General features: G+C 45.8%; 3 protein-coding genes across 4 annotated transcripts in view; 2 read left to right on the top strand and 1 right to left on the bottom strand.

The window, feature by feature from the left end:
* The first annotated feature begins 219 nt into the window (after positions 1 to 219).
* ARR3 (arrestin 3) lies at positions 220 to 9,390 on the top strand. The gene is made up of 13 exons (XM_047843256.1): positions 220 to 229; positions 3,806 to 4,005; positions 4,129 to 4,188; positions 4,369 to 4,436; positions 5,079 to 5,214; positions 5,404 to 5,488; positions 5,750 to 5,822; positions 6,220 to 6,357; positions 7,904 to 7,999; positions 8,252 to 8,275; positions 8,447 to 8,499; positions 8,776 to 8,785; positions 9,294 to 9,390. The coding sequence occupies exons 1-13, from the start codon at positions 220 to 222 to the stop codon at positions 9,388 to 9,390; spliced, it is 1,050 nt and encodes a 349-aa protein (XP_047699212.1).
* A 3,998-nt stretch (positions 9,391 to 13,388) lies between these two features.
* On the bottom strand, positions 13,389 to 18,460 carry PDZD11 (PDZ domain containing 11). Its single transcript, XM_047843540.1, has 8 exons — positions 18,318 to 18,460; positions 17,757 to 18,184; positions 16,937 to 17,036; positions 16,404 to 16,487; positions 16,075 to 16,131; positions 15,680 to 15,778; positions 15,151 to 15,211; positions 13,389 to 14,991 (listed from the first exon to the last, which is right to left on the bottom strand). Exons 3-8 carry the CDS (start codon positions 17,021 to 17,023, stop codon positions 14,957 to 14,959), a joined length of 423 nt encoding a protein of 140 aa, XP_047699496.1. The 5' UTR covers positions 17,024 to 17,036; positions 17,757 to 18,184; positions 18,318 to 18,460; the 3' UTR covers positions 13,389 to 14,956.
* KIF4A (kinesin family member 4A) overlaps positions 18,205 to 18,970 on the top strand; it is a 123,804-nt gene continuing 123,038 nt past the window's right edge. Inside the window, exons 1-2 of one of the 2 annotated variants that reach the window (XM_047843533.1) lie at positions 18,205 to 18,496; positions 18,612 to 18,726. In XM_047843533.1, the coding sequence (XP_047699489.1) occupies positions 18,227 to 18,496; positions 18,612 to 18,726 (385 nt within the window). In that variant the 5' untranslated portion in view covers positions 18,205 to 18,226. The remainder of the gene's footprint in view (positions 18,497 to 18,611; positions 18,727 to 18,970) is intronic. The other variant, XM_047843532.1, reaches the window with a different exon arrangement.

Here is an 18,970-nt window from a genome sequence, read left to right on the forward strand (position 1 = left end):
ACTGACTGAGCCACCCAGGTGCCCCATATTTGCATCACATTTTCTGACATTTTTTTCTATCAAGTTCCATTTGTTGATGTAAAACATGCTTACACTGTACTACTGAGTGATAAAGGCCAGTGGTAGGGCAGTATATGTGCTTGTGTGAAAGATATGTTGTTTATCAAAAATCTATGTGGGATCTCTCTGTTATTTCTTACAACTGCATGTGAATCTACAATGATCTCAGGTAAAAACTTCAATTTCAAAAAGGCAATGAGGAAGAAGTCATAAATAGCTAAGGTACCCTTATGTTTAATTATAGAAACAAATTTGGGAACCAAGTACAAGAATTTTTTTAATTTTTTTATTTTTGAGAGAGAGACAGGCAGAGTAAGAGTGGGGGAGGGGCAGATAGAGGAGACACAGAATCCAAACAGGCTCCAGGCTCTGAGCTGTCAGTGCAGAGTCTGACATGGGGCTTGAACCCACAAACCATGAGATCATGACCTGAGCAGAAGTCAGACACTACTGACTGAGCCACCCAGGCACCCCACAAGTGCAAGAGATATTAACAGCAGTTATCTCTGGAATATAATGTATGATGGCAGAGCTTTGATTTTTTTGTTTGTAGTTTCTGATTTTCACACAATTAATATGTATTATTTGTAAAATAAACCCAAACATAAGTAACTTTAGAATAGATGTTGAATTTTTAAAAATGAAAACAAGCTATTTTCTAGCACGAAAAAAGGATGATCCTAAACTGTTGAAGAACCAGGAAGGATGAGGGCGGTGATGCCCTCCCCACTTGCAAACAGGGGGATGTGCCAATAACAATTCATCTGCTTACCGCCCTCACCTCGGGCTATTACATACATACCTTCTGCCTCACCCCTCCTGATCTTTTTCTGTCTTATTCCTCGTCTTCATTTCCTCCCTCCCCATGCTTCCTTCCGGCCACCTCTTTTTCCTCTCCTTCTCATCTTCTCTGTCTTTTCCTTTCCTTTTTTCCTTCTTTCCTTTTCCTTTTCGTTCTCTCCCTCTTTTTAAAAATTTTTTTAATGTTTATTTACTTTTGAGAGAGAGAGAGAGAGAGAGCATGAGACAGAGTGCAAGGTGGAGAGGAGCAGAGAGAGGGGGAGACACAGAATCCGAAGCAGGCTCCAGGCTCTGAGCTGTCAACACAGAGCCTGATGCAGAGCTCGAACCCACAAATCGCAAGATCGTGACCTGAGCTGAACTCAGACGCTTAACTGAGCCACTCAGGTGCCCCACTTTCTCTCCCTCTTTAATTGGCTGTAATTGACAACCAAGGGGGGAATTTGTCATACCTTCTGAAAATTGTTAAGTATGTCTCCATTGTAGAAAAATTAAAAAGTACAGATGAAGTAAAAAGAGACTGCAATCCTGTCACTCAAAGATAATCACTAATAATATTTTAGCTCCTATTCATTCATAGTTTCTGTGCAAAAATAGCTATATTTTTATTTAATAGACTATATTATAAATATTTTCTAATCTTCTTTTTCACCTATGTCAATGTATTGCATGGGGGGTACCATAATATATTTAGCCAACCTTCAATCATTGGACATTTTTTGCTATTATAAATAACCCTGTAAAATATATACTTCGTGTGTGTGTGTGTGTGTGTGTGTACACAAACATATATATGTCCTTTGTATTGGTCCAATCATTTCATTAGACTAAATGCCTAGAGAAGAAAACAATGGCTGAAGGGCATTCAAACATTTTTAAAGATTTCTATTGCCAAACTGCCTTACAAAATCAATTGTTTATCAACTGACTCTCCCTCCTGCAGTACATGAGACTGCCCATTGCCCCAGTCCTTATAAACGCTACCATTATCATTACTCTCAGTCCTCATTGTATCTTTTGAATATAGATTCCTTTTCCTTGTGCTTAATTTTAGAAGCAGATAATCTGGCTGTTCAGTAGATATTTTGATCTCTTAAAAATACTGAAATAAGTTGCTTTCTACTAGTGTGTGGCTGTTGGTAGTTTTCTTTCCTTTGGGTCAGGGCTCCTGATAGAAGTAAGATTCCAAACCCCTGTTTTACATCTTTTCTTCCCTCAATCTCTATCACTCTGTCCTTGGACAGGTAGCCCTCTGTACCCCATCCCACTCTTCATTGAAGCCCTCATAGTTCATTGAAGCAGCTATTTTCCCCTAATTTTAGGCATCAGCTGCAAAGCATGAGTTCACTTATAACTGTTCAATTTCTGCCAATATTCCCATGATCATCATCGTCATTCAAATCTATAATTACAATTTCCAAAGTGATTTCTCATACATCAACTCCTCACATTAATTCCTATGAGTTAGATTGGGCATGCACAAGCGTGGGCATTGGAGTCAAAAGGCCTGGGTTGAAATCCTGGGCTGTCAGTTAATGGCTCTGAGCTCATTGTCTCTACCTGTAAAGCAGAGATAATAATACCTCAGAGGATTGTTGCGAAGGCTAAAGAGCATATGGAGAGCTTGTAGTGCAATCCTGTTATTGACAGGTGACATAACTGAGGCTCAGAGAACTCGAGGGATTTGTACAAGTCATATTCAAGCCCAGATAGTCTGACCCTAGAATTATGTAATAAATACCCTGTACCCACCACCTAGCTTTAAAAAAGAACTACAGAAACAAACTGGTCTCCCATGTGTCCTTCCTTAATCCCATTCCCCTTCCTCCTCTCCTCCGCCCTCCTCTCCTCCTCCCTGGGAATCACTATCTCGCATTTGGTGTTTATTATTCCTCTGATGTTCCTATACTTCTACTTAATAGTTGTGTATCTGTGAGAAGCTCTGGTATTGCTCGATTGCTCTACATGCTTTTAAACTTTATATATACAATATCAGATTATGCATATCATTCTGAAACTAGCTTTTTTTTATATACTCAATAGTTTTTGAGACTTACCCACGTTAATACATGGAGTGCTAGTTCACTTATTTTAAGCTCAGCTTAGCATTCTATTATAGGAACATACCATAACTGTATTACCCATTCTTTCATTGACTGATTGATAGATATTGAAATTATTTCCGATTTTATGCTATGGCAAATACTGATGCAAATACATTCTCATATGTATCTCCTCATAAATATGAGCAAGAGTTCCTCTAAATTCTTCTTAGGTCATAATATACAATCAGATTGAGTTTTACTGGATAGTGCCAGTTTTCCAAAGTTGTTGTACTAATATATACTCAGACCAGGAGTGTGCAATGAACTCCTGTTGCTCCACTTGTTCACCAACACTTCGTATTGGCAGACTTTCAAATTTTTTCACAGTCTTATGTGTGTGAAATGTTATCTTATTGTGGTTTTAGTTTGCATTTATCTGATTACTGATGAGACTGGACATGTTTTCCTGTCTTATCAGCCATTCTATTTTGTGTTTCTGCAAAGAGCTTATTCATATTCTTTGCACACTCCTATATTGGTATTTTTCAATTATTGATTTGTGGGAGTTCTTTATGTATCACAAATGTGAAGCTTTTTTATTGAAGTATAGTTGACACACAGTGTTACATTAGTTTCAGGTTAGGAATGCTAAACTTTTGTTTGTTATATATGTTGCAAATATTTTCTCCCAGGCTTTTGCTTGTTTCAGTATTTATAAAGACTCTTAATGAAAAGAAGTTTGAAAATTTACTGTAGTCAAATGTATTTATCCTTTTATTCATGGCCATATGGTTTCAATCATACTACATTGTCTCTCCATGTCTTCCTATGAGCCATTTAAGAACTTCCTTTCTCCCTCGGGCATGACAGTTCACTCTCTTTTCCTCTTTTGCCTGCAGTGTTTGTCATGTTGACATGTGCCTTTCGCTATGGCCATGATGACTTGGACGTGATCGGTCTGACATTCCGCAAAGATCTGTATGTACAGGTGCAGCAAGTGTTCCCACCTGAGCCCAACAGCACCCAGGGGCCCCTCACAGTACTACAGGAGCGACTGCTGCAAAAGTTGGGGGACAATGCCTACCCCTTTACCCTGCAGGTACTGGCCCCCAAATCCTGGGCAAGGTTTCCAGGGAATGTTAAGAGAGGAAGCTACAGAAGGAAAACAAAGTGGGGGGGATCCCTATTTCTTCTGTTTGCTGACCTCCTTCTGATCCTCTAGATGGTTGTTAACCTGCCCTGTTCGGTGACACTGCAGCCAGGTCCCGAAGATGCGGGAAAGGTGAGGTCTGGGTTCTGAGAAAGAGGGATGGTCAGTGCTAGGATGAAGGACAGAGGGACAAATGAAAAAGACTGGCAAAATGGACAGCTAAGGGATGGGGTCAGGCATTTCCTTATAGACCCAAGAGGAAAGGATAGGCAGTGTTAGAAGTGAGTTCTCTTGGCCCCTTCACCTTTGCAGGCCTGTGGGATTGACTTTGAAGTGAAGAGCTTCTGTGCTGAAAACCTGGAGGAGAAAATCTCCAAGAGGTAGTCTTTGGTCCTCTCCAGGGTCCCTGCCTGTGCCAGGAAACAGATCTTGATCTCAGGACAGAAACAGCCCAGCTTCTAACCTCCATAGTACCATCGTCACCAACTCAGATGTCCAGCTCGGATCCCCCTCTGACTTCTCTTCTTTGCTCCAGGGCAGTAAACTGACTTTTCTGTAAAGGGCCAAAAAATAAACGCTTAGGCTTTTTGAGCCCTATGGTTTCTGTTTCTGTTACAACTACTCAACTCTGCCATTGGAGTGTGAAAGGCAGCCATAGATAGTATGTAAATGAATGAGCCAGGCTGTCTTCTGATACTTTATTTATAGACACTAAAATTTGAATTTTATATGATTTCCACATGCCATGAAATATTATCATTCTTTTGATTTTTTTTCAACCATTTAAAAACGTAATCACCGTTCTCAGCCTTGGGCCATACAAAAACAGGCCAGATTTGGCCAGTGAGCCATAGTCTGCTGACCCACGGTCTAGATGTCAACACTGAGGGTCTACTGGAATTCTCTGAGGGAGGTTTTACCTCACCTCCACCCCAACCCCAAGCCAGGACTGGGCCATGGGGTTGGCATGGAGCTCTATGAGTCCCAGAGATGTTCTGGCTGACCTCTTGGCCTCTCTTCAGAGACTCTGTGCGGCTGGTGGTTCGAAAAGTACAGTTTGCACCCCTGGAACCAGGCCCTGGTCCCTGTGCCCAGACCGTCCGCCACTTCCTTTTGTCATCTCAGCCCCTACAACTCCAGGCCTGGATGGACAGGGAGGTTTGTGACCCCCCCACTTCCTACCCCCTACCCTGCAAGCCCTCTGAAACCCTGATTCTTCACTGATTTCCTACTTGGGTAGACAGGGATGGAAGCCAGGGTGGCAATAGTGCTAAGGAAACAGAATTCTAGGTCTTGATCTGGGTGTTCTCCCTCCAACCTCATGATGAGCCTCTCCTCCTGCTCCAGGTTCACTACCATGGCAAACCCATCTCTGTCAATGTTTCTATCAACAACTGCACCAACAAGGTCATCAAAAAAATCAAGATTTCAGGTGAGTTTCTTTTCCTATCCCTCTGCACCTGGTCCCTAATCCACACATCTTTTTCCAAAATCCTGCCTCACCTATCCAGGCTGCATTTATCTAGACTTTCCCTTTAATGAAGGCTTATCAAAATACATATCTTTGTCCATAAGCATATCTTAGTACATCATGCATAGTGTAGCCATGAATAAGGTCACATCTGAGGGTGGTGAGTTGGGACCTTGAGGATGACTAACTGATTATAGTCATGTGCTTTTCCTGGCTGTTCAGTTGACCAGATCACAGACGTTGTCCTGTATTCCCTAGACAAGTACACCAAGACCGTGTTCATTCAGGAGTTCACGTGAGCTGGCACTGGGGCTGGGGTCAGAGAGCCAAGGGGTGGGTTGGTGGGAAAAGGGTCAGGGACTGGAAGCAAAGAAGGGGGTTCAGGAAAGAAGGAAGAGTGTAAGAGCCCAGGACTGAGGAAGGTCAACATGAGGGCTGATGTAGAGAAAGGGAGGGATTCCCAGGAGAACTAGAGGGAGGATACCCATAACAGGACCATCAAAATGCTGAGAGAGGTCAAGGGCATAAGGATTTCCCACCAGAGCAAATTGTTCCCCCTCTGCACAGTCAGGCATGCCAGCTCTCCTGGATACTCCAGTAGGTTTGTGGAATTGTGCAAGATACTCTTGGGTATGAAAGTACATGTAATTGGCAAGCCTAGTCTAAGTTCTTTTCTTCTTCTCCTTTTAAAGGGAGACTATAGCTGCTAACTCCAACTTCTCTAAGAGCTTCGCAGTAACCCCACTCCTGGCTGCCAACTGCCAGAAACAGGGCCTGGCACTGGATGGCAAACTCAAGCATGGTGATACTAATCTGGCCTCTAGCACAATGTAAGCTCAAATGTAATTACCAGCCTCCATTTTCTATCTGTGACCCATTCTGCATGCCATGTATACAGTTCTGAGGTTTCACCTGCAATGAAGTCTACCTATTTCTTTTTAAGTGGTTCTAGGCCAGTGTTCAGAGATCCCTGCAGGCCTGAGAGCCAAGAATAAGCTAAATAATGTCCAAGGGACCAATGCCAGGCTTAGGTCACAGACAGCAAGAAAGGAAAGAGAGGAAAATTCTTTGCATTGTCTAATATTTCACAGCTCACAAAGTCTTATATATATACTATATCTTTGTAAGAATCCCATTAAAGTAGGCTGGATATGTGTTCTTATTCTATTTTACACTTAAGGACCCTGAGGCTCAGAGAGACGAAAGGACTTGTCCAAACTTGCACAGCTAATAAGTGGCAGAGGTGGAAAGGATTCTACTATGTGTCATCTGGCTGTAGCGCCATGATCTCTAGAGTGGCTACTCTCTAGTGAAGACAGAAATGGAGTGAAAAGGCTAGGAGCTGAGAAATGAAGGAGGAAAAGGGCCAAAGAAGGAGAATGATATAATAGGAATTGATAGAATTCTATCCAATTATTCATTTGGCCCTATACCTTTAGAAGCCCTAGGGTTAGATGTGTCTTCCACCAAAAGCCATCTGCCACCATCTGACAAGTGCTCATCATCCCCTGCCCCTCTTATCAATCCCCTGCCCCATGCCTTATCAATCTTATAACTATAGATTGTCATTGCTAGACCGACCCTTAGAAATCATCCAAACAGCATTATTTTATAGATAAAGGATCAGTATTCCAGAGCCATGAAGAGACTTTCTCAATATCATACAGTTTTCTGTGTCTTACTTTCCAATCAGTGAGCTTTCACTGAGTACCTGTTACATGCTCATTCCTATGCTAGGTAATATGAGAGGATATAAAGAAGTTTCAGATATGCTCTGCCTTCAGTCAATTTATGGCCTAGATGGGGAACAAAGAGGAATGCAAAAGCAATCGAAAGGTTAAATGATAGCACACATGGTTCAGATTAGAAATTCAACAGAAGTTAAAAGAAGACACCATAGCTGGAGTGGGCTTCCCGGAGAAGACTAAATGAGCTAGATATTAAGGCATGTGCAGGATCTAGATAGCAACAGAGGAAGGAAAGAGCTTTCCAGATTGGGAACACAGCATGGGCAAAGGCCAGAAAGGTGGGAATCTGCATGGCATGTTCTGAGTATGGAGAGAGGTTGGGTCTGCTCAGGTTGTATCCCAGGTGTTAGGGAGTTAGGGCAGAAAAGGTTAAAGAGGCTGAGTGGGGCCAGTTTGTTAAGGGTCGTGAAAGCCAAGCAGAAAGTAGTTATATTCAGAGATGTTGGTTCTTGAGCAGAGGGTGACATGGTAAAACTGGATGTAAGGAGCAGAAATGTGATTTCCATGAGTAGGAGAGATTAGAGCATGGGAGGCCTGTTAGAAAAGGTGCACAGGAAGGGACTGAGGGACTGAATAAATTACCACCCCCCCTGCTTAACAAACACACAAAAATGAATACTACCACCAGTCTTCATTCCAGTCTTCAACCTGGAATGAACAAGGAGCTGCTGGGGATCCTGGTGTCCTACAAAGTGAGAGTCAACTTGATGGTGTCTGGTGGAGGGTGAGTGAGGGGTCAGGGTCTGTCTAGGCAGGGGCTGGGGAGCCACTTTTGTTTTCCTCCCAGGTGGACTGACCCAATCAAGCTGTTCCCCAGACCAGTTTCCCAAACCTGTGAGCTCAGTGAGCAAGCCACCTTCCCTTCTGGAAGCCCATTCTGCGGCTGGGTCGGCCTTCTGATCCCTTATCCCCCGGTAAACCTAGGTTGCCACTTTCATTTCCAGCTGCTAATTTTAGGGTGTCATTCTACCCTCAGCATCCTAGGCGACCTGATCACCAGGTAAGAGATGCTATGGGAAGCCATGGGGAGAGGGGCCTGGGGGCAAGAATGGGAGACTAAAAGAGTGCCAAGGGAGTGTCTGAGGACATCCCAGGACCAGAAAACTGAGGGAGGGAGGTTCAGGGAGTTGCCTTGGGGGAGATCCATTACTCTCCCTTGGAATCCTCCCAGCGATGTTGGTGTGGAGCTGCCCCTGATCCTGATGCATCCAAAGCCATCACATGGTGAGTGATGGGTGGGACTCATAGGAGCAGTGGTCCTGAGTGTTGGGGACCAAGCAGTTCTGATCTCTTGAATCAAGGACTGGCAGTTTGGGTAGAGACTATATAGCAATAGGCAGGTTGGGTTCCTAGGTTTTCAGGGTGTGTGTGTGTGTTGGGGGGGGGTAGAGAGGAGAGGGTTAAAAAAGGAGGGGGAAGAGAAACACTTCTTCACTCTACTGAAGAACCCCACATCAGCTTCAACTCCATTTTCCTCTCCCCACTCCATGCTTGCTACAGAGGGTGCTAGGTAAGGTAATGTGAGGCCTGGATGCCCCATCCCCCTTTCCCCATTGCCACCCTCCATTTTATGACGATGGAAATGTTAAAAAGCTTCCCTGGAGTGTTGCTTTCAATACTGTGCAGTGGAAACATATGGTCTAGCTTCGTGTCATAGTTCAGTGCTTTTCATACGCCCTCCACCCCTTGCTCTTCTCAGAATCGTCCTTCCCCCCTCATCCTTTCCTTTTTTCTTTTTCCTCCCCCACCCCCTCGCCCTTACTTCTTCGATCCCTTCCTTCCTTCTGACCCTCCATTTTTATTTCCCCTCCAGCGCTCTAGAGGGCGGGTGGGGAGGGACTTTTGTGTTTGGAAGGTTGGGGAGGGAACTTAGGGAAACAAGCCAGAGTGGTTAGCTATGGAGAGGGGGCTGAGGATCTGAGCTGGGAAGCAGGGAAGGGATCACAAAAAGGGAGTAAACGTGGACGATGCCCAACAAGTTGTTCCTAACCCTCCATTCCATTCTTCTGCTTTGCAAGCTCTGAGGACATAGTCATCGAGGAGTTCGCTCGTCAGGAGCACCGTGGGGAGGAGAGCCAGGAGGCTTTGGCGGCGGAGGGGGATGAGGGAAGCTGAGCACCAAGCTCTGGTGCCTCTGTGTGGGAGCCCTACTGTAACGCTCTAATAAATCAGCTTGTCCAAGACATACCTGGCGATATCTTTGGTATTTCCTTCTCTGGGAGGGTAACGGCACTAGAGAACAGCACTTTCTGCCCCTGTCAGTGAGTAGGTTACTCTGTAGCGTGTGCTTTTCCCCTAAAAGACCCCCGACTTTCCTCTGCCAAGGCTACCCACCCTCCGTGGGTCCTTCAACTCTCCCTCAGGGCCCTGGCCATCCCTACCCCAGAGCTACCACTGCAGCACCCTACTACCTCACTCTGGTGATCACCGACCTCTCCTCCCCGAGCCCCGAGCCCCGAGCCGCAAGAGCTGTGTGCGTGGCCATGCTCCCAGGCCCTGGGCAGCGCCTAAGGCAAAGAGCAGCGGTTGGACTGAGAGCTCTGTGTGATCTCTCTCACCACCCTCGCAGGCGAGGCCCACAGGGAAGCCAGAGGCTTCTCCTGGAAACCACTGAGACAGTCTCTGCACAAATCTGGGGGAGCAGAGAAGGGAGGGGGGTATCTGGTTGGGCTTTGGAGATCGGGAGGTGTGACGGTACTGTACGGTATGGAGCATGGGGGAGAGTCAGGGAAACCAATTTCCTTCTCCTCGCTCAGGGTGATGGTTGGCCTACTTACCTACCACACAGTGGGGAGGATACCGCTCATCCTCCCCACTCGGGGCACGTACTACATACAGCTTCAACTGCGCCTGCCAGGTGAGCTCACCACCAAGGCATCACTCAATACATTTTTAAATGTTTATTTCTAGAGACAGAGAGAGAGCGCAAGTGGGGTTGGGATGGAGAGAGGGAGACAAAAGTCTCAAGCAGGCTCCAGGGTCTGAGCTGTCAGTACAGAGCCGGATGTGGGGCTCCAACTGTGAGATCCTGACCTGAGCAGAAGTCAGAAGCCTAACTGACTGAGCCACCCAGGTGCCCCTCACACAATACATTTTTGCCCACTCCTCAGCCAGTTCACCTAGGGAATCTTCTCAGTTATCTATTGTAAGCACTGAGAAGCTGAGCCAGGACAACCTTCTCAAGGGCATTCTCCACTTCTGGTTCTAAGACTACCTGGTATTGGAAGTAGAGGGGTGGAGTATCTGATTCTCATTTGCAGGCAATCATTGGAATTGATTTCCTGTCTAAGATCAAGTACTTGGGAGGACAAATAGTGAATGTTTACTCTCATATCACTAACCTCAACCTCTTAGGCCTATTCATAACAGTAGAGTAGCACCAGCCTAGATTATCTGTGGATAAAGAAGGGGAGACAAGGGGCATCTGTGTGGCTTAGTTAAGCATCCTGCTCTTGACTTTGGCTCAGGTCATGATCTCGTTTCATGGGTTAGAGGCCCACGTCCAGCTCTGCACTGACAGCTCAAAGCTTGCTTGGGATTCTCTGCCCCTCTCCCACTCATGTGCTCTGTATCTCTCTTAAAAAATAAACTTAAAAAAATTAAGGGGAAGAAAAATATGAAGCTTCCCCAAATTACCAAACCCTGCTTTGTTTTCTCTGCCTTCATCTAATCTCCACCTATAACAAAATCCAAGAGGCTTTGAATCCTTAAATCTGCTGCTCTATAGGGTCTTCCTTAATCAAAACAGTATATTGAGATTAGACCTGTGCAAGGATGGTAGGCCACTTGGTTTGTGGCCATAGCAGCCACCTTTAAGGGACCTTGTTCCCTTGGTTCTTTTTATTTTTCCTTTATTAAGTTCTAGCCTTTAAAAAGCAAGTGTCTTTCCTTTCTAGACATTTTCTTATGCAGGTTCAGCTGCTGCTATGGGACACAGCTGGCCAGGAGTGCTCTTGAAGCCTAAATTCCTAGCTACATACATGGTTCGACTATGGCTGTGGCTGTCTAGGACATCACGATTGTTATGGCATGTTTTATTTGAAAAAGGGATTGAGGGAAACAATAGGAAGGTAAGACTAGCAGAGTGGAAGTGCAAGAACATTATTCTCTCTAAACCTTTACTAAATGTTTCAACTCTCCACAACAGTCTTGTAGACATCAATGCTTTAAAGGAGACACATAAGTGGGTACAAGATGTATACACAGAAAGAGATGATGACATCATCATCGTGTTAGTGGCTAACATTGATCTGAACAACAAAAGGTAAGGTATAACTACAACTTCTGGCACACCTAGGGTTCCATCTCTATGGGGAGGGTCTACTGTGCTGTATTGACATGGAAGGAGTTACCAGTTTCAGGGACCAGAAAGATGATGGGTTGAAGGCTTCTATGGTTCCTGTCCTCGGGAGGCATCATTATACCTCAGAAGGATCTATCCGTATCCACTTTGAGTTACCACTTACTGCTATCTGGTCCCTTACATCAGTTCTCATTTGTCCAGACAAATCTCTGCAGACAATGGGAAGGAAAAATCCAGAGACCTCAATGGGATGTTTGACACCAGTGCCAAAACTGGTAACAACGTAAAATATGTAATACCCATTTCCCTTTATAATATTTCTGTTGCACTCTTAGCTCTAGCTAACCCCTCCTCCCCCCCCCCCCCCCAACTGCTTACTCTTTTGGATAACCTTGGCTTGTCCTATCCTGGGGTTGGTATAAGAGTCATTTTCCCATCATGCAGTACAAAGTCCTGGGATTGTCTCTGAACCTGGACTTTGACATACACACACATAGCTATTCTAGCACATGGCTTCTGCCCTTCTATCTAGAATTCATTTCCACTGAAGGAAGAGGAGTATCCTTTCTCCCAGCTTTGCTGGGACAGGGAGTATAAAGCAGAGAAGGCAAACCCTTTGCTGAATTGATGGCCAGGCCTGACTATTTAAGGGAAAATGGGACTAACCAAAAGTAACTCCCTGGTTTGCCTTCAAGCAACAGATTTAAGATCAGAATTCCTCTTCTGGGTCTCCTAGCAGCTTCCCTGGGAATAGTTGAGATTTGACCCCAGTCACATTACTCTTACCTTAACACACACCTCAGTGGTTGAAATCCAACTGGAGCCCTCCATGGAGTCAGGCATCAAAATCTATTGCTCCTTTTCATAACTTAGTCTCTGCCTAATTTGATTAATTTATTGCATTTGGGCTTCCCAGTAATCCATCCCTGCCCCTCAAACTTACAGTTTAAATACCTGGATACTTACTAAGCTTTCATACAATTCCTGAACTTAGGAGCACAACAAACCCTGAACGGTGCCTTGGTGGCTCAGTCGGTTGAGCGTCCTACTCTTGATTTTAGCTACGGGCATGATCCCAGTGTTATGGGATCAAGCCCCACATCAGGCTCCACGCTGAGCATGAAGCCTGCTTGAGATTCTCTTTTCCTCTCTCCCATTTCCCCCGCTCATGCTCTTTCTCTAAAATAAAATTAAAACAAAACAAAACCCCTGAAAATGCTATCATTCTTTCTTGACTGCTTCTTGCAGCTATGGGATGGAAAGTTCTTGCAGGGCCCAGGAACCCCACCTTACTTTCTCTTACTGCTCAAAGATATCTATAGGGGATGCAGGTCTACAACAGCTGGGATACCTCAAAGGCCAATACAGTTCATTCCCCACTGTTTTCTTATCTACACCCTCAATAAATGACTGGTCCTTTTGCCTCAGCCTGTTATTGCTCATGTCTTCTCCACACTATACCTGTACCTTTACAATGCAACTACATCATGCTAGTGTACCAACAAAGAACCATTCCAAGTATCTCAAAGTGAGAATCAATTTAGGGCAGAAGGCTTTTTGCCTCTTAGGCTCATGGCACCTTGCTGGGACTTTTTACCACGTTTACCACACTTCTTAGATGAGTTGTCTTAAAACCTGTTCACCACAGAGGCACCTGGGTGGCTCAGTTGGTTAAGCGTCCGACTTCAGCTCAGGTCATTTTCTCACCGCTGGTGAGTTTGAGCCCCATGTTGGGCTCTGCGCTGACAGCTCAGAGCCTGGAGCCTGCTTCCAGTTCTGTGTCTCCTTCTCTCTCTGCCCCTCTCCCACTCATGCTCTGTCTCTTTCTCTCAAAAATAAATAAACGGTAAAAAAAAAAAAACCCATTCACCACAGAGAGAGTCAGGGAGAGTCTTGGACCTCAACATTCAGTAGACTCACTCAGCCAATACGCCTTTGTGCAAGTATCTGAGCCTCCAGTTTTTCAGATGGCCACTGGGGGGCAGCACAGCAAATAGGAGCATAGACTAGGAGTGGGATTTCGGAGGAAGCAGACAGCTAATAATTCTACCTTCAGTTCTACTCATTAGAATGTTGCTACTTGACAATAGCGCATAGTAAAGCTGAGATGGGATTTATAGAACAAGCCAGAAACTCCTCATAGAGATATACTATTTAGGACTGTTTCCATATTTGAAGATTTAAAAATTCAGATTTCCAAGTTCCACCTCAGATCAACAAAATCACTCCCAAGGGAAGGGCCTGGAAATACATAATTAAGCTTCCCAGGCTTCTTTCAAGGCAAATTTGGGACTTTCATTATGGGGTACTTCACCCCATATCTCATTAGAAAACTTTGTTCTGAATGGGTATTTTAAACATGCCAACGGAAACGGCATAAGGTGTGGCCTGGAATCTCTAACAACGGACTGGCAACAAAGAACATGGCAGGTTATTTGGGGGCTGGAGTAAAGAAGACAAGGAGGTCAACAGTACCATTCAACCTACAAGGTGGAAATTGGGAACCAATTTCTTACTGCTGTCCCTGAAAGCAATGCATCCAAACCTCCCCCTTCATTTGTGTACCAGATCCAAGAATCTGGGGAAGGAGAAGATAATGACATTAATACCATCCTCAGCAGAGAAACGTCCAAAGCTCATGAGGGAAGGGGCGCTGCTTCCTCCAGTACCCCTAACCCTATACCATTCCTCAGTTACACTGAAGGTAAGGTTTCCGGGCCTCCCTAATGGACTGGCCAGATAGAGATGGTTGTGAAGTAGGTAGAGTGTTGCTGTTACTTGCATTGGTTTTCCTCTCTTTGGAAGAACTTTTGTTTTGGACTCAATAGCATTGCAAACCCAGTCAGTATCATCCAAAAGTCAAACCAGCATTTCCTCAGCATTGCCTTTTACTTTTTTTGGCAGAGGATGGGGCAGGGGGAACAGTCCCAGGGAGTCTCCACAGTGTATGAGACTGGTAGTGCAAGGATGGGATGAGATGGCCAGGTAGATGGGGTGGAAGGCCCCCGAGATTCTTTTTTCTTTTGGTTTCTATATGCTAATGAAAACGATATGACTTATGCATAATTGTCTCGCACATGGTATTCAATAAATGTCAGTTGCCTTTTCTAGCGGGATTCTCCACAGGCTATACCTAGGTATCATCATCCTTCTTTCAGGGAATGAAGCTTATCTGGAACACTAGGTAACAAAAACTGCAATACAGTTTGGGTAATGCAGATGGCTAGCTGGTTTGGGGCAGGGCGTCATTGTGTCCCCATCCTCCCCACTCTGCTCTGCCAGGGTGGGGCCAAGACTACAGTTTCCCAAGAGGCTTCCCTGAGGCCTAGTCAGCTTATCCTAGAAGATTCAATGTGGAGGGCTATGGGCTGCAACTCGCTAGTGCACAGTCCTCTCTTTTTGGCGATGATAATCTGAGGAAAAGAAGAAAGGAAAGGAAGGAACGAGTAGGTTATTTATAGGCCTGAGCTCCCAAGTCCCCTTCCCCAACTTGTGGGGCCTTTAGTAATCAGTATTTAAAGAGTTCCTACCCAGGGCCCTGCCAGGTAAGTAAAAAAGAGAGCGGCACTTACTGTAAGGAAAGAAGCGGACACGCATGCTGATTTCGCGGGCTGTCTTCAGGATCTCAACAGCCTGGAAGGAACACAGCAGCTTGTACAAATGAAGAGATATGACCCAGGACAGTATCATAACAGGAGAAAGTTGGCCACTCCAACCTTCTGGGTCACTAATAGCTGCTTCTTCCTAGTATACTTCATCAGCAGAGATTCCTTCCTTTTTTAAAAGTTTATTTATTTTAAGAGAGAGAAAGCGTGAGTAGGAGATGGGGAGAGAGAGAGAGAGAGAGAGAGAGAGAGAGAGAGAGAGAGAGAAAAGAATCCCAAGCAGGCTCCACACTGTCTGCACAGAACCCAACACAGGGCTCAGACTCACGAACCACGATATCACGACCCATGCCGAAGTCGGATGCTTAACCGACTGAGCCACCCAGGCACCCCAGCAGAGCTTCCTTCTGATCAAGTTACAGATCAGTCTAATCCTGTCCAACCTTCCTACTGGGGATGGCTTCTTGCCTCACCACAGCACAAATGCTGTGCTCACCTTGCTGTGCTCAATATCTTGGAAATCCACATCATTCACAGCTAGGACTTGGTCCCCTTCCTGAAGTCCTGCTCGATGTGCATCAGAGTCAGGAATTACCTGTTTGTTGGTAAGGAGAGAATATGTAAGATTGAGGTGACATCATTTCAAAGGCTGTAATTAAAATTAAGTGCTCTTCAAATGTAAGGTGCTATTGTTTTTGTGTGTGTGACAGTGTAGGGAAACAGAGGGTTTGCTGGGTGAGAAGTTTTAAATGGGAAAGGGTGTCCCCATTATGCACCTTCTGTAAGTCTACTGAATCATCCTTCTCCCAGGCTTTAGGACATCAGGATTCTGCATTCTGATAACTTTAACAAAGGGAAGTAGCAATATGGTCGCTTACCAGGCACACATACCTTGGAGATAAAGATGCCTAGCTGGGAGGCCTTTCCTCCTCGGATATTAAATCCCAACTGTAAGGGCACAAAAAGGGGAGGTGACTCAATATAGACCACAAACACAAAAACATCTAATAGCGTAACTATACATGATAGCTTGGCTTACGTGTTCCGTCCTCAGAGAGAAGTCGAAGTTGTGGAAGTGGTATCTCAGATTTTCTGCCCATTAGAAAGTTTCCTTACCTCCCTACCAGATTTACCATCCATCTCCTCAACCACTGTCAACTTCTGGGCCTGGTACAGACAGAGCTAGCCTGGAATAAGACTCAACTGTTCCATAAGCTCACCTGAGCTCCAGGGGGCTTCTTCAGTGTGACGATTCGGGGAAGAAACTGGGTCAACTCATTGTTGTAGTCTGGGTGGTATACCCTCTGCAAGACATAGCAACCACAGAAATCTTACTACCAGCCTTAGATTTTACACTCACCTTCATCTTGAATATAAATGTATCACCCTGAAGTCAGGAAAAGGTGTGGTCATGGACTCAGTTTTAAGTAAAACAGATAACACTGTCTAAATGGGTAGATGGATAGCACAGGGAAATGTCAACAGCCCAGTAGCTCCCCATCTCTTTACCTTGACATGATAGAAACTAAGGCTCTGAATTTCCAGAATTCTCTGGTGTGAATGAACTGTGACAGGACAATAACATAAGAAGTCCCCAATGGGCCCAGTTGCTCAGAATCCAACTTCTGGGTCCCCTGGCTACAACAAAGGCTAGAATTCACTCTCCACTGAGCTTTTTTCTAACCCCAGCATCCTGCCTTTCATATATCATCTCATGCCCAAAGGGATAAACCCCCTACTCAAGCATTCCCACCTCATGAGGAGGAATCCATGCCGGGGGATTCTCATAAGCAGGCAGGAAAACCACCGGGTAGTCATCATAAGGAATCCGGCTGTCCATCTCCAGCAAAGCCCTGAATGGAAGGAAGGGTGACTCAAAGCTGATAAAAACGGTTCAAAAAGCAGGGGCATTTGGGTGTCTCAGTCAATTAAGCTTCCCACTTTGGCTCAGATCACGACCTCATGGTTTGAGTTCGAGCCCCGCGTTGGGCTCTGTGCTGACAGCTCAGAGCCTGGAGCCTGCTTCGGATTCTGTGTCTCCCTCTCTCTGTCTCTGCTCCTCCCCCGCTTGTGCTCTCTCTCGTTCTCAGAAACGAATAAACATTAAAAAAAAAAAAAAAGCTTCAAATCCGTCCCAAGGCTGTTGGTCTATGCACTCAGCCCACTTCTAGGTGATAAAGATTGAGAGAGAGAAGGAAGAAAAAAGATGGAAGAAAACTTTTAACTTTGCTTAAGATCTGGATGCCAAGCAACTGGTTAGGTAATCCATAGAGATGATCTCCTTTCTCACAACAATACTGCAAATAAATGTTACCATCTTCATTCTAGAGAACAGGAAATCGGGAGCATCTAAAAAGATCTGTCTATTCTCGGAGTCCAAGGGAGGGCTGACTCCAACTGTCCACAGGGGCTCGGGGCAGGGCACCGCCCCCACATTCCCTACATGTGATCAGTAATGGTGGGGGTCCCCAGATCGAGCCTTCCTTCACCACCAGCCACCTCCCAGGTCCCCGCCCCGCATCCTGCCTGAGTCTCACGCACACGACGCGCAAATGCCGTACCACTTCACCCACCCGCAGGCCTCCGGGACTTCAGCCTCCGCTCACCGCCAATTCACTCTGGAAGCCGGAAGCGGATGCTCAGATGGGTCGCAAAGGGCGGGATCAGGGTGCGGCGCGCAGGCCCGCCCCTTCCCAACGCGTCTTCCTGCGCGCGCAGACGTGTGTGCTGTGCTCGCAAGTTGTCTGTGCTTCGATTGGCTGGCGTCTCAGGGACCGATTTGAAACTTGGCGGTTAAAGCTCCGGCTGAGATAGGGCGGCGGGAGATCGGGGAAGGGACGTTTAGTTTGGTGAGTGAAGGGGGCACACCTTAGCTCAGGATCTGCCTTTCCTGGTACCGTGGGGCTTTGGTTCTTTGTCGTCATCTCCGCCGGGGGCTTTCCTTTTCATTTCAGACTCCACTTCGCTCTCTTCAGAGTGTCGGGCTGACGGGCTGCCCTGTCTGAGGGACAGTGACTTTCCTGAGGCAGCAATCCCCCCTGGGATGGGGAGGCTGCCGCCGCTTCTGCTGAGTTCCGTAACCAATCCATCCCACCCTCCGAGGAGGACTGGAACTCCCACCCCTCCTGACCTACCAAAATTCATCAGCAAGTGTCTTCTTTTCTCCCCTCAGAGACGGTGCTGCGGTAGGATCATGAAGGAAGAGGTGAAGGGAATTCCAGTAAGAGTGGCATTGCGATGTCGCCCTCTGGTCCCCAAAGAGATTAGTGAGGGCTGCCAGATGTGCCTTTCCTTCGTACCCGGGGAGCCACAGGTGCGTAGGCGAGTCCGGGGCTGGCCTCTGAACAGCTGGGGCCAAATGGCAGTGAGGGGCGTGGTCTTGCCTTTCATTTTTTTTTTTCTTACTCCTTGTTCTTTGCCTTCTCTAGGTGGTGGTTGGTACTGACAAATCCTTTACCTACGATTTTGTGTTTGACCCCTCTACTGAACAGGAAGAAGTCTTCAATACAGCAGTAGCACCACTCATAAAAGGCATATTTAAAGGTGAGGCTATGTAATTCTTCTACTCCTCGAGCGTGTATTATGTCAGGCACTGTGCCTTGGTGCTGCAAATGTAGGAACAAATGAAACATGAGCCCTGCCTTAAAAAAGCCCCCAGCCTAGGAACTAACCCAGTGTCATTTGTGAAAGTCTGTACGCTTGAAAGTAGTTTGATACCGTATTTGTTGTAGGTGGTTCTGCTCATCTTTGCCTTGTATATACATTTTTTGTTTGTTTGTCCTGGAAC

Source organism: Prionailurus viverrinus, chromosome X (genome assembly GCF_022837055.1).
Source record: "Prionailurus viverrinus isolate Anna chromosome X, UM_Priviv_1.0, whole genome shotgun sequence".
NCBI lineage: Eukaryota > Metazoa > Chordata > Mammalia > Carnivora > Felidae > Prionailurus > Prionailurus viverrinus.